Source organism: Mobula birostris, chromosome 12, assembly GCF_030028105.1.
Source record: "Mobula birostris isolate sMobBir1 chromosome 12, sMobBir1.hap1, whole genome shotgun sequence".
NCBI lineage: Eukaryota > Metazoa > Chordata > Chondrichthyes > Myliobatiformes > Myliobatidae > Mobula > Mobula birostris.
Window position 1 is genome coordinate 99,458,855 of NC_092381.1, and position 15,973 is coordinate 99,474,827.

The following is a 15,973-nucleotide window of genomic DNA, read 5'->3' on the forward strand; positions in this document are numbered from 1 at the left end:
CCACGACCCATCCTTGCTTGCAAAGACTGAGCCTTTGATGGACGCTACCTTTATACCCAGTCATGATATCTCACCTGCTACCAATTAGCCTGCTTAATGTGGAGTCTTCCAAACCAGTGTTACTTGAATATTCTGTGCACTTTTCAATCTTATTTTAACTCTGTCCCAACTTTTGTTGAGTGTGTTGCAGCCATCAAATTCTAAATTTGTGTATGTTTACAAAATACAATTAAGTTGGTCAGTAAAACTATTGAAAATCTTTTCTTTGTATTTTTGTCAGTTAAATAAAGGTTCACGTGAATTAACATATCACAGATTTTTGTTTTTATTGCATTTTGGAAAATATCCCAGCTTTTCTGGAAATGGGGTTTGTAATTATCTGGATAGACAGGGTCTGATTAGGAACAGTCAACATGGATCTGTGCGTGGAAGGTCATGTTTGTCAAATCTTATTGAATTTTTTGAAGAGGTTACTAGCAAAGTTGATGAGGGTAAAGCGGTGGATGTTGTCTATATGGACTTCAGTAAGGCCTTTGGCAAGGTCCCACATGGAAGGTTGGTTAGGAAGGTTCAATCGTTAAGTATTAATATTGAAGTAGTAAAATGGATTCAGCAGTGGCTAGATGGGAGGCACCAGAGAGTGGTGGTGGATAACTGTTTGTCAGATTGGAGGTCGGTGTTTAGTGGTGCACCTCAGGGATCTGTAATGGGTCCAATGTTACTTGTCATATACATTAATGATCTGGATGATAGGGTGGTAAATTGGATGAGTAAGTATGCAGATGATACTAAGATAGGTGGAGTTGTGGATAATGAAGTACATTTTCAAAGCTTGCAGAGAGATTTAGGCTGGTTAGAAGAGTGGGCTGAAAGATGGCAGATGGAGTTTAATACTGGTAAATGTGAGGTGTTACATTTTGGTAGGACTAATCAAAATAGGACGTACATGGTAAATGGTAGGGCATTGAAGAATGCAGTAGAGCAGTGGGATCTAGGAATAATGGTGCATAGTTCCCTGAAGGTGGAATCTCATGTGAACAGGGTGGTGAAGAAAGCTTTTGGTATGCTGGCCTTTATAAATCAGAGCATTGAGTTTAGGAGTTGGGATGTAATGTTGAAATTGTACAAGGCATTGGTGAGGCCAAATTTGGAGTATTGTGTACAGTTTTGGACACCGAATTATAGGAAAGATGTCAACAAAATAGAGAGAGTACAGAGAAGATTTCCTAGAATGTTTCCTGGGTTTCATCTCCTAAGTTACAGAGAAAGGTTTAACAAGTTAGGTCTTTATTCTTAGGAACGTAGAAGGTTGAGGGGGGACTTAATAGAGGTATTTAAAATTATAAGGGGGATAGATAGAGTTGATGTGGATAGGCTTTTTCCATTGAGAGTAGGGGAGAATCAAACAAGAGGACATGAGTTGAGAGTTAAAGGGCAAAAGTTTAGGGGTAACTTGAGGGGGAACTTCTCTACTCAGAGAGTGGTAGCTGTGTGGAACGAGCTTCCAGCAGAAGTGGTTGAGGCAGATTCGATGTTGGCATTTAAAGTTAAATTGGACAGCTATATGGACAGGAAAGGAATGGAGGGTTATGGGCTGAGTGCAAGTCGGTGGGACTAGGTGAGAGTACGAGTTCAGCACGGACTAGAAGGGCCGAGATGGTCTGTTTCTGTGCTGTAATTGTTATATGGTTATGGTTATGATTAACAGATGCTGTTATCTTCTCCATTTTGTAAATGTCCATTGTAATTTCCATCCATACATTTAAAGTTGGGGTCTCCTGTGCTGACCATTTCCTGGTAAGTGTCTTTTTACCAGCCACCGGCAGTATATTTATGAAATATTTATGTCTTTTCAACCATTCTTGAAGTATATACCGAAAATATAAGGGTATTTCACATTTAAAGATGTCTTGTAGGACATTGTGTATCCCACTCCAATAGTCTTTGATAACGAGGCATTCCCAGAAAATATGATAATGGTTTGCATTTTGATTTCCACAATTTCTCCAGCAAACAGGGAGATTACTATCATAATGGGATTTCCGAGAGGGTGTAATAAAATATCTTACCAAGTTTTTCCACCCGAACTCCCTCCATTTCTGTGAACTGGTACTCTTCCATTGATACCTCTATATTATTGTCCATTCTTCTTCAGATATTATTATCCCTCCTTCCTTCTCCCATTTTGTTTTAATGTATGAAGTCGAATGTGTTTTAAGATTTGGCAAACCCTTATTCATGCTTGAAATTATTCTACTACTGTTGTCTGAATTATATGCTTTTCTAAATAGCTCTATCAAACATGTACTTGCCTTGTTTACACTTTTAACCATCCTATTAACATACTGTCGCATCTGTAAATGTCGATAAAAGTCTTGTTTTTCTAATAAGTGTTTCTCTTTGAGCATTTCAAAACTGAACATTGTTTCTTCTTTCATTATATTGCAAATAGCTGTTATTGCTTTAGTTGTCCAGTCCTTAAATCTGGCATCCAGTTTGTTTGGCGTAAAATCCAAGTCATATGCATGCTATTTAAAAATTGCAACGTCTCTCTCTCTAGTTTATATTCTTTCATAATAGTTTTTCATAGTTTAAGAGTCCATTTCAACCATGGGTTATCAGTAGTGTTTAAATAACTTTGTAGGTTGTTATCAGCCAAATTTGCCTGTATGAGGATGGAAAGTATCCTCTCCTCAATGTTTTTCCATAAAGCGGCATATGATGAATTGCACCAGCATATCACAGCTCTCAACTGTGCTGCAAAATAGTAATCTCTAAGAGAAGGTAGGCCCCATCCCCCCTTTTCCTTGGCTAATTGCAAAGTTTTGAGACGAATTTTAGGCCTTTTACCTTGCCATATATGTCTTGATAGGATCTTGTTCCATTAATTGAATTGATTTTGGTTAATCTGTATTGGTAGGGTCTGAAAGAGATATAGTAGTCTGGGCAGTACATACATTTTAATAGATTCAGTCCTTGAGCTGAGACCAAGAAAAGGAATTAGGTTCCATCTTGTTATATGTTCCTTAATTTTTTTTATATGTAGGCTGATAATTGCATTCTGATAATTTTGCGGAATCTTTTGGCCTAATGATGCCCAAATATTTGACAGACCCTGTTTGCCATGCCCAAGGATATCTACTTTCAATTTCTCGTGGTGGGCTATAGTTACGTGAAAGTAGTTGGGTTTTACCTATGTTGATCTTGTATCCTGATAATTGGCCATATTGTTCAAAGGATTGCATCGATGTAGGTAAAGAGTATGTTGGTTGCCCTAGATAGATCAAAATATCATCCGCATAACAGGCCGATTTATGTTCTGTCCCTTTAATAGTAATTTCTCTGATATCTTCATTTTGTCTGATGTGTTGAACTAATGGTTCCAGATATAACGCGAAGAGTAGTGTTGATTATGCACAACCCTGTCTCGTGCCCCTTTCTTGGGTAAAACTATTAGATATATATCCATTGATTTTAATTCTAGCAGTAGGAATGTCATATAGTGCCTGTATTGTTTTAATAATTGTGTCATGTAGACCAAATCTATGTAAAACTCTGTAAAGAAAATTCCAATTAACCAAACCAAATGCCTTTTCAGTGTCCACACTTATCACTATTGCTTCAATTTCATTTTTTTTAATAAGATCATCATGTGAAGTGTCCTTCGTATATTGTCTTGTGTTTGGCATTGTTGTATAATCATTATGTTTCAGTGTGGGTAGAAACTCTTCTAATTGTTTGCCCATGATGGAGGTAAATAATCTATAATCCACATTAAGAACAGATATTGGTGTAAATGACCCACATTCCATTTTTTCCTTGCCTTCTTTCGATATAGCTGAGATTATCGCCTCCTTCCATCTGGGTGGCATTTGCGCCTTTCTTAGAGCCCAGTTCAGTGTGGGGAGCAAAACCGGAATTAATTCATTTCTAAGTTCCTTATACCACTCTGCCGTATATCCATCTGATCCTGGTGACTTGCATAATTTAGGCCTATTAATTGCAGTTTTTAGTTCAGCTTCAGTTATGTCAGCAGTCATTGTTCTATTTTGTTCTTTGCTTAAAGTGGGTAACTCTAAAGAATTCAGGAAGGTGTCAATCTGGGCTATGCTTTCCCCTGGAACTTTGGAATATAGAGTTTTGTAAAACATTTCAAAAGCTTCTTGAATTAAACTTAGCTTATTTTTTTTTATCACTTTTGTTTTTGGATCCCTAATTCTATGAATTGTATTTTCTGCTGTCTTCTTTTTCAGCTTCCATGCCAGTATTTTCATAGATTTAGATCCACTTTCATAGTGTCTCTGTTTCAGAAACATTAATTTTTTTCTAATTTCTTGTGTAGCCAAACTGTTAATTTCATTCCTAATTTTTAAAATTTCCTCTAGTGTATCCTGTGACAAACTCAATTTGTGTTTTTTTTCTAGTTCCTTCAGCTTATTTTGTAATTCCTGTAATGTTTTAACCCTTTTGTTTTCTTATATGAAGATACCACTATAATTTTCCCTCTTAAGACAGCCTTCAGAGTATCCCATAGAATGGGAGGTGAAACCTCTCCATTATCATTGAATTCTAAGTAAAGACCAATTTCTTTTTTAATTTGTTCCTTAAAATAGAAATCATTGAGTAGACTTGAATTTAGTTTCCAAGTAGTATACTTTGGTTGTAGGTTAAAATCAACAGATAAATGTATAGGTGCATGGTCACTTACATCTATTGTCTCAATTCCACAGGTGTTTATTTTGTCTTTGTCTTTTCCAAATGTTATGAAATAGTCTATTCTTGTATATACGGAATGGAGGACAGAATAATGAGTGTAATCCCTTCTATCGGGGGAAAGATCCCTCCATATATCAATTAGATCAACATGCTCAAAAAGAGTGTTAACTTTCTTATGTAAGGACTTTGTCTCATAAGTTTTTCTATTGGAAGAGTCTAACTTTGGTTGTAATTGTAAATTTAAGTCTCCCCCACATATCAAGAGACCTTCTGTTTCTGTTGCCATAATATTAGTAATTTTCTGGAAGAAACTAATATCACTTCCTGGGGGTGCGTATATATTAAATAAAGTAACTGGATTTCTGTCTATACTCCCACTTACCAGAATATATTTGCCCTCCTTACCTCCAATTTCAAGTACTTTTTCAAAATTTTTGATAGAATTTTACTTTGTTTGATTGGATTTAACAGCCCATTGACATTAAAAGAAATGAATTTTACTTTGTCCTTAGCCATGTGTATTTACCATAGACACCATAGAAACTACAGCACAGAAACAGGCCTTTTGGCCCTTCTTGGCTGTGCCGAACCATTTTCTGCCTAGTCCCACTGACCTGCACACGGACCATATCCCTCTATACACCTCCCATCCATGTATCTGTCCAATTTATTCTTAAATGTTAAAAAAGAACCCGCATTTACCACCTCGTCTGGCAGCTCATTCCATACTCCCACCACTCTCTGTGTGAAGAAGCCCCCCCCCTAATGTTCCCTTTAAACTTTTCCCCCCTTAACCCTAAACCCTCTGGGTTTTTTTCTCCCCTTGCCTCAGTGGAAAAAGCCTGCTTGCATTCACTCTATCTATACCCATCATAATTTTATATACCTCTATCAAATCTCCCCTCATTCTTCTACGCTCCAGGGAATAAAGTCCCAACCTATTCAACCTTTCTCTGTAACTGTGTTTCTCAAGTCCCGGCAACATCCTTGTAAACCCTTTCTGCACTCTTTCAACCTTATTTATATCCTTCCTGTAATTTGGTGACCAAAACTGAACACAATACTCCAGATTCGGCCTCACCAATGCCTGATACAACCTCATCATAACATTCCAGCTGATATACTCAATACTTTGATTAATAAAGGCCAATGTACCAAAAGCTCTCTTTACGACCCTATCTACCTGTGACGCCACTTTTAGGGAATTTTGTATCTGTATTCCCAGATCCCTCTGTTCCACTGCACTCCTCAGTGCCTTACCATTGACCCTGTATGTTCTACCTTGGTTTGTCCTTCCAACGTGCCATACCTCACACTTTTCTGTATTAAACTCCATCTGCCATTTTTCAGCCCATTTTTCCAGCTGGTCCAAGTCCCTCTGCAGGCTCTGAAAACCTTACTCACTGTCTACTACACCTCCAATCTTTGTATCATCAGCAAATTTGCAGATCCAATTTACCACATTATCATCCAGATCATTGATATAGATGACAAATAACAATGGACCCAGCACTGGTGTCAATGGTTAGAGGTTACCTGTTAGTATATCATTGAAATTTGCAGAATATAACTTAATCAATCTACTCCCTAAACAAATAAGAACCAAGAAACGCGAATAATAAAAAAAAGGTAATGAAGGTGTGATTCCAAGGCTGGGGTCTCTAGATGACCCTAGGTTGAGCTAGAGAAAATGTCTAGCCGTGGGGGATAGCCCCCCTACCTGTTAGTTGAGGGCCCTTGTTGCAGTACCTATAAAAGTAAGTAAAAAAATCTATGTCCATTACACAGAAAAGATTTCCCTGTGTACTCCTCCCATATATATATTCTCATTTAGGTGGGGAAAAAGGAGTGAATGAATGAATAAAGAAAATTGAGTAATATAAAATCCACGTTATAATACGTATTTCTCAAGATAGATATATCACGGTCTATTTTTGCTTCCGTTTAGTTTATCAGCACTTTTAAAGATAGCCAAACCTTATGGCTGTTCTGGAGAAGGTGAGAGCTGTCTTCGGAGAACTCACAGTCTCTTTCTAATATCCTTCTCTCGTCCTTCTCCCATCCCCTGCTTTCTCGGTTCTCTTACTATTTCCCAAGCAGATTGGGATTACTGCTGAGCCAGACTTTCCCTTAGTTTGACTACGCTAACGGGTAGTCCTCTGTTGTTCATGTCTGTAGTCGCCTCTTCCACTGTCTGATTTAACTGTATCTCTCCTTCGTCGAATACTCTCAATTTAGCAGGGTACGGGGTTTGGAATTTAATCTTTTCTTGCTTTAATATTCGTTTCGCTTCGGAATATTCCCTCCGTTTATGTAGGACCGCCAGGGGGTAATCATGATCGATGTATATCAACTTTCCGTTCCAAAACACCCTTTTCTTACCCCAGGCCCTTCGTAGAATCTCTTGCTCTTGAATCGAAGGAATCTAAGTACTATTGAGCGCGGCTTACTTTCTCTGTCTGCGGGAGGCCTCAGGACGAGTGCACGATGCGCACTCTCAATTTCAATCTCCATAGTCGGTAGAATCTCCTGCACTTCCTGCAGCAACTTTTCTACAAAGTCTGTCATCGACAAACCCTCCGCTCCTTCGGGAACATTATAAATCCTGATATTTTTCCGTTGCGATCTTCCCTCCTGGTCAAGCAATTTGCTTTCCTGTTGATCTAATATTTTTATCGTCTTACTAGCATCTGTTTCACATTTTGCATGCGATCTTTGACCTTCTCAATTCGAGTCTCTGCTACCGCTATTTTCTGATTGATGTTGGTGAGCTCTGACTTGATATCATTGATTTGCTGTTTTATACCTTTTTGGACTTCCCTTATCTCTTCCAGAATCTTTATTATATTTGCCGCTTCACCTGAATGAGGCCCTGCATCTGCTTTGCCACCACGTGCACGTGTAGGAGAACCGCGCATTGCACCTCTCTCTTCCATAGGCTCTGTAGTGATGCTTTTTCTGTCTCCATTCTTTTTCCCCATTCTTGCCCCCCTCATCAATTGAGATATTTTTGAAAGATATTTGATGGATTAACTGGGCAAAATATGTGTTTTTCCAGAGGAGCTGTTGATTTAAGCTGCCATTCTGGACAATGACATCACCGAAACCAGCTGTGCTTTCTTTGTAATGACATTTGTGTGCTGGACCCAGGATAGATCCTGTGAAATGTTAATGCTGAGGAATTAAAATTTGCTGGCCCTCTCCACCTCTAATCCCTTGATGAGGACTAGCTCATGGACCTCTGGTTTCCTCCTCTTATAGTCAATGATCAGCCCTTCAAAAGGAAGGGATCATATTTCTTCCCCCTTCTGATGTTTGGTTTGAACAACAACTGAACCTCTTGACCATGTCTGCATGTTTTTATGCATTGAGTTGCTACCACATGATTGGCTAGTTAAGTACAGGTGCACATTCCTTTATCTGAAATTCTGAAATCCAAATAGCTCCAAAAACAGAAGTTTTTTTCGCCAACAGCTGACGACACTCAGGTGTGACGTGGCAGCACTAGCAGAGGCCACCAGATGTCAGTTGTGGCTCAGCGCTCGTACTGGTTACATGTGCATTTGCTGTTAGCTGATATTTTGTGTTCACTGTTGACTTTGTTTAATTTCACTGTGAAAATGTCAAGAAGAGCTGCAGATATCCCTATGGGTAACAATGAGAAAAAGAGAAGGAAGCATCTATCATTATCAATAACACAGAAAGTGGAATTATTGCAGAAGCTTGATTGTGGTGTGTCTGTGCGGCATTTTACTGAAAAAAAATAGTGTCAGAACTACTAAAGGAAACCAAAGGAAATGAGGGAGATCTTAAATAGGTTTTTTGCGTCTGTATTACTAAGGAAACTGGCATGAAGTCTATGGAATTGAGGGAATCAAGTAGTGAGATCATGGAAACTGTACAGATTGAAAAAGAGGAGGTGCTTGCTGTCTTGAGGAAAATTAAAGTGGATAAATCCCCGGGAGCTGACAGAGTGTTCCCTGGGACCTTGAAGGAGACTAGTGTTGAAATTGCGGGGGCCCTGGCAGAAATATTTAAAATGTCGCTGTCTACGGGTGAGGTGCCGGAGGATTGGAGAGTGGCTCATGTCGTTCCGTTGTTTAAAAAAGGATCGAAAAGTAATCCGGGAAATTATAGGCAGGTGAGTTTAACGTCGGTAGTAGGTAAATTATTGGAGGGAGTACTAAGAGACAGAATCTACAAGCATTTGTATAGACTGGGACTTATTAGGGAGAATCAACCTGGCTTTGTGCGTGGTAGGTCATGTTTGACCAATCTATTGGAGTTTTTCGAGGAGGTTACCAGGAAAGTGGATGAAGAGAAGGCAGTGGATATTGTCTACATGGATTTCAGTAAGGCCTTTGACAAGGTCCCGCATGGGAGGTTAGTTAGGAAAATTCAGTCACTAGGTATACATGGAGAGGTGGTAAATTGGATTAGACATTGGCTCAATGGAAGAAGCCAAAGAGTGGTAGTAGAGAATTGCTTCTCTGAGTGGAGGCCTGTGACTAGTGGTGTGCCACAGGGATCAGTGCTGGGTTCATTGTTATTTGTCATCTATATCAATGATCTGGATGATAATGTGGTAAATTGGATCAGCAAATTTGCTGATGATACAAAGATTGGAGGTGTAGTAGACAGTGAGGAAGGTTTTCAGAGCCTGCAGAGGGACTTGGACCAGCTGGGAAAATGGGCTGAAAAATGGCAGATGGAGTTTAATACAGACAAATGTGAGGTATTGCACGTTGGAAGGACAAACCAAGGTAGAACATACAGGGTTAATGGTAAGGCACTGAGGAGTGCAGCGGAACAGAGGGATCTGGGAATACAGATACAAAATTCCCTAAAAGTGGCGTCACAGGTAGATAGGGTCGTAAAGAGAGCTTTTGGTACATTGGCCTTTATTAATCGAAGTATTGAGTATAAGAGCTGGAATGTTATGATGAGGTTGTATAAGGCATTGGTGAGGCCGAATCTGGAGTATTGTGTTCAGTTTTGGTCACCAAATTACAGGAAGGATATAAATAAGGTTGAAAGAGTGCAGAGAAGGTTTACAAGGATGTTGCCAGGACTTGAGAAACTCAGTTACAGAGAAAGGTTGAATAGGTTAGGACTTTATTCCCTGGAGCGTAGAAGAATGAGGGGAGATTTGATAGAGGTATATAAAATTATGATGGGTATAGATAGAGTGAATGCAAGCAGGCTTTTTCCACTGAGGCAAGGGGAGAAAAAAACCAGAGGACATGGGTTAAGGGTGAGGGGAGAAAAGTTTAAAGGGAACATTAGGGGGGGCTTCTTCACACAGACAGTGGTGGGAGTATGGAATGAGCTGCCAGACGAGGTGGAAAATGCGGGTTCTTTTTTAACATTTAAGAATAAATTGGACAGATACATGGATGGGAGGTGTATGGAGGGATATGGTCCATGTGCAGGTTAGTGGGACTAGGCAGAAAATGGTTCGGCACAGCCAAGAAGGGCCAAAAGGCCTGTTTCTGTGCTGTAGTTTCTATGGTTTACCACTGTATATGATTTCAATAAACAGAAAGAAAAGTTACTGAAGTTTTATAGTGACAGTGACATTCTACATTTATTCCAGTGTGGGACGTACTATGAATTATAGGGCAATAGGGAGTGTAGTGGAACAGAGGGACCTCAGACCTCGGAGTACATGCGTCTGATTCATTGAAAGTGGTAACCGATGGCGAAAAAGGCATTTCATCAATCAGGTCACCGAGTATAGGTGGAGAGAGTGCAGAACAGATTTAAGGATTTTACCAAGACTAGAGGGCCTGAGTTACGGAGAGGCTGGCCAGGTTGTCTTCCTTGGAATGTAAGTTAATGAGAAGTAACCTTTATAGAGGTATATAAAATCATGAGAGCCATAGATAAAGTAGACGGTAACAGTCTTTTTTCTTAGTGTAGGGGTGTCCAAGACTCGGGGCATTGATTTAGGATGAAAGGGGAGAGATTTAAAAAGGACTTTTTTAAAAGGACTTTTAGGTAAGGAGAGTACACATCCATCATTTGGAAAGAACTGATGTTGGTAAGTTGATGGAGAAGATCCTGAGAGGCAGGATTTATGAAAGATAGAGGGCTATGGATAACCCTAGGTAATTTCTCAGTTACGGACATGTTTGGCACAGCTTTGTGAGCCGAAGGGCCTGTGTTGTGCTGTAGGTTTTCTATTTTTATGTTTCTATGACTTCAGAGGCATCTTTTTCACACAGGGTGGTAAATGAACAGCCAGGTGAAATAGTTGTGCAGGTGCAATAGTATCATTTAGAAGTTCTTGGATAGGTCGTGCAGCGGCAGGGCTCCGAGAAATATGGGCTAGAATGTAGAAAATTTTGAGGAGATATGTGGGCAGTATAGTCAGCATGAACACGTTGGGCTGAGTGTCTATATCCGTGCTGTATTGCTCTGACTCTATATTTAGGTAAGGAGAGTGCACATCCATCATTTGGAAAGAACTGATGTTACCGCTATTTCTAATATTTTCTTCCTTTTTCCATTGATGGAAGAATTCTTATCCTTATCCCACTATCATGCTGTTAGGCTCTGAGAATATCCCAGGCTTCAGACCATGCCAACTCATTCAGTTTTTCCTATTATCCTTTAAAGAGTCTTGATATCTTGCCTGCTGGTTTGTGTTATGTGAATGATTACATTGTTGTAGTTCTCCATCCAGCTGGCCGAATGTTATGTTTGAATTGGTAGTTCCCTGTGTCTGCCAACTCACTGGCAGGTTCATAATCCTGATGGTTATAGTATTTGGGCAGTGATGGGTGTCATGTTTCAAAAGTAGTGTACAGTATTGCATTGTATTTACTATTATTTGGGGCAGAGGAGGTGCTGACTCATTCAGTGCTAAGTTTTTACCCTTGACTCTTGAAGCGGTGTTTAAAAGCAGAGCTTCAAAATGAAATGTAAAGGCATGAAATTGGCAGTTTTAATTGGTTCACGTGGCGCCTCATTATCAGTACCTTTGTCAGAATATGTACTTCTGCAAATATGTGTTTTTAGTGTCCAGATGGAGACCATGAAGCCCAAGAAAGCTGCAAGCTGTTTGTCCTTTCAATCTGCTGTCAGCACTGCATCCCAGAAACCTTTACAGAATGACACAGCAACTGGAGCAGGAGATGGGACAAGACAAAATGTCACCACAGCCTATCCGCTGCCTTCACCTTCTCCTGTCTTTAGGCCACTCCTTCCTGACATCAGTGTGACAGGAGCTAGACTCCCTTCAACCTCAGCAGCAGGTGTGTATGATGAGAACTTTTGCTACATTAGTGGCCTACTTTCCAGTTATGCCAGCAGAGACCAGGAGCTGTTCTCTAGATCAGGGGTGCCCAACCTTTTTATTGCCATGGAGCCTTACCATTAACCGAGGGGTCCGTCCACCCCAGGTTGGAAATCCCTGCTCTAAATTGAATTCATTCGGTTTGGGTGTTATGATAGTTTAGTGATTGGAGTAATGCCATTGAAGCGATTAACGACTGGGATTCGATCCCTGGTGTTGTCTGTAAGAAGTTTGTACATTGCCCTTTGTGACCGGGTGGGTTTCCTCCGGATACTCTGGTTCCTCCCACATTCCAAAGATATGGGTTAGTAGGTTAATTGGTATCATTGGGTAGCACAGGCTCGTTGTGCTGCAAGGGCCTGTTACCGTGCTGTATCTCCAAAAAAAATGTATAAAATGATACCGTCTCTAGATGTTGTCTGCTTTCCCTCTCAATGATTTTTCTTTCATTCATTTATAGTTTGTGCATTTATTAAATGAAAGAATTTATTACCTTGTGGAAAACTAAATGGGGATAATAATGATGTAAACACGAGGAAATCTGCAGATGCTGGAAATTCAAGCAACACACGCAAAATGCTGGTGGAACACAGCAGGCCAGGCAGCATCTATAGGAAGAAGCACAGTTGACATTTCAGGCCGCGATCCTTCATCAGCATAGTGTTTAGCACAACGCTTTACAGTACCAGTGACCCAGGTTCAGTTCCTGCCACTGCCTGTAAGAAGTTTGTACATTCTCCCTGTGACCATGTGGGTATCCTCCGGGTGCTCTGGTTTCCTGTAAGACATAGCAGCAGAATTAGGCCATTTGGTCTATCGAGTCTGCTCCACCATTCAATCATCCTTTCTCCTCCTCAACCCTATTTCCTGGTCTTCTCCCTGTAACCTTTGATTTCCTCTCGTGGTCCAAGATGTGCTGGTTGGTAGGTTAATTGGTCATTGTAAATTGTCCTGTGATTAAATCAGGGGATTGCTGGGCAGCATGACTGAAAGGGCCAGAAGAGCCTATTCTGTGCTGTATTTCCATAATTAAATAATATGAAGCATAATTTTAGTCAGTTATCGGTGGTATTGAGAATAATCACTTGCATAAAGGGCTAACTACTTATTGATTCCATGATAGAACTAGATACACATTGCATTTTCTGCTTTCTTGAGTTACATTTCACTGTATCATCTTATCTATTTTGTTCGCTAATAACCAGCTTCCAAATGATTCCTGTTTTGGTAAAGGTTGAGGACATTTGTGAAGCCGGCATTTTTCCAAATATTTGACTGATTATAAAATTCTCTCTGCTTTTCTGTCATTTTTTGCAGCCTCTATGTTAAGTTCCCCACTCGCACTCCAGCATCGCATGAGTGCTGAACTTGCTTACTTGGATGCAATAGAGGACTCTGTCCGCCAGCTCTCAGAGATGGAGAAGATTCGAGGAATTGCACTTGCTCAACAGGAGAGTGTATCTTTGGCTCAGATCCTGAAGGTACTAATGTCTTCTGTTTCTAAAGTATTTTAAATGACATTGCCTGTGAATTATCTCTGCAGGCTCTTTAGATAAATTCAGGGAAAACTATTCAAAGTGTTAATTTTTGCTTATTTTGAGCCATATTTTTTTGGTTCTGGACCCAAATAACGTTCTGATCTTGAATTCCATTAAAACTTAGTTGATAGTGTACTTGAATTTCCCCAAGGTTCTAAAGATGTCAGCCTTGCAAAGCGTTTTGTCAGAATCGTGTTTAATGTCATCGGCATATGTCATGAAATGTATTGTTTTGTGGCAACAGTACTTTGCAGTACATAATAAAAACTATAAATTTATATATAGTATATAAAAATTAAATAAGTAGTGCAAAATGAGAGCAAAGAAAAACTGAGGTAGTGAAGTGGCCCCACCAGACCAGCTGATGCACCCAGTCAGAATGCTGTCCATGGTATATCTTTTGAAATTTGTGAGTGTCTTTGGTGATATACCAATTCTCCTCAAACTCCTAAAGAAATATAGCCACTCTGTTGCCACCTTTGTAATTGCATCAATATTGAATTGAATTCAAATCTTAAGAACTTTCTACAGGGGCACAATTGAGAGCATCCTGACTGGCTGCATCACTGCCTGGTTATGGGAACTGCAGAGAGTGGTGTGGAGAGCCCAGCACATCTGTAGTTGTGAACTTCCCATGATTCAGGACATTTACAAGGATAGGTGTGTAAAGTGTGTAGGATCATTGGGGACCCAAGTCACCCCAACCACAATCTATTCCAGTTGCTACCGTCTGGTAAATCGGTACCGCAGCATAAAAGCCAGGGCTAGCAGTCTCTGGGACAGCTTCTTCCACCAGGCCATCAGTCTGATGAGCTCATGCTGATTTGAGTGTACTCTATATTACATTGTTCTATTTATTATAAATTATTATAAATTACTATGGTTGCATATTTAGATGGAGACATAACGTAAAGATTTTTACTCATGTATGTGAAGGATGTAAGAAATAAAGTCAATTCAATTCAGTCTTGTTTGGAAAAATCCCCAGTGATATAATGTGAAGAGATTGGTACTGGTTAATTGACTGTTTGTGTTCAGGCTCAGCAACAGAGACATGAGCATGACTTGGCCTTGCTGAAGCTAAAGGCTGATCAGGAAAAGTTGGCAAATCAGAAGCAGCTGGAAGAGGCCAAGCAGAAAGCAGCACAGGTATTTGATCATTTTGCATGTGTCCAGACATGTAAATACTTCAGCATTATTCTGTCCTTGGGTGTTGGATTTGTATAAAGCCTGAAACCTTTCACAGAAGTAGAATCATGACAGTAGGTGGCAAACCAAAAGAGGAGATACTAGCAGCGATCAAAACCATGATCAAGATGGTGTTTTAATGATGGATCTTAAAAAGAGTTATTGAAGTTTAATGGCTCGAACTCCAGAGATTATGGTCTTGGCAACAAGACAAGATGACCAATGGTAGAATAATGGGAATATGATCTAGTAGCCAGAATTAGAGGTGTGGGAAGTTTGTAGAAGTGACTGAGTTGTAAACAAATGGAAGGGAAAGGCCCAGAATTAAAAAGAAAAAGTTATTATTATCCCACGTCAATGGGCATTATGGGTATTGGCAAACAAAACTTAGTTAATAGCCTCAATCACTCCCTACCTATATAAGCTCCCTTTCTATACACCCCAATTAACTTTATATCTTTTCCGTCCATGGGTTTTCTTCAAAGCCTATTAGTTTGACCACGTTTTTCATCACCTGAAATTGTGGCTCGGTATTAAAATTTTGTTGGCAGTTACGGTTAAGACCATAAGAGCAGAATTAGACCATTTGGCCCATTGAGTCTGCTCCACCATTTTATCATGGCTGATCCATGTCATTCTGGGCCCCAATCACCTGCCTTCTCCCCATATCCCTTCATACCCTGTTTAATCAAGAATCTTTATCAACCTCTCTCTTAAATATACTCAGTGACTTGATCTTTACAGTGACCTGTGACAAAGAATTCCACTGATTCACCACCACCTGGCTAAAGAAATTTCTCATCACAGTTCTAAATGGATATCCCGCTATTCTGAGACTGTTATCCTCTGCTCAGACTCCGCCACCATAAGAAACATCATCTCCACATCCACTCTATTGAGGCCTTTCAACATTTGATAGGTTTCAATGAGATCCCCTCTTATTCTTCTGAACTTCAGGGAATACAGCCCTTGAGCCATTAAAGGCTCCTCATATCCTTTCAATATGAGGCCTTTCAATCCTGGGATCATTTACATGAGCTTCCTTTGAACCCTGTCCAATGTCAGCACATCCTTTCGTAAATAAAGAGCCCAAAAACTGCCCACAATATTCAAGCCTCACCATTGTTTCATAAAGCCTCAACATTACATCCTTACTTTTATATTCTAGTCCTCTGAAAAGAATACTAACATTGCATTTGCCTTTCTTACCACTGACTCAACCTGTAAATTA

General features: G+C 39.9%; 1 protein-coding gene across 5 annotated transcripts in view; it reads left to right on the top strand.

The window, feature by feature from the left end:
• cep350 (centrosomal protein 350) overlaps positions 1-15,973 on the top strand; it is a 240,756-nt gene that overhangs the window by 115,987 nt on the left and 108,796 nt on the right. For all 5 annotated transcript variants that reach the window (XM_072274363.1, XM_072274365.1, XM_072274366.1 and 2 more), the window contains exons 16-18: positions 11,740-11,975; positions 13,334-13,497; positions 14,593-14,703. In XM_072274363.1, the coding sequence (XP_072130464.1) occupies positions 11,740-11,975; positions 13,334-13,497; positions 14,593-14,703 (511 nt within the window). The remainder of the gene's footprint in view (positions 1-11,739; positions 11,976-13,333; positions 13,498-14,592; positions 14,704-15,973) is intronic.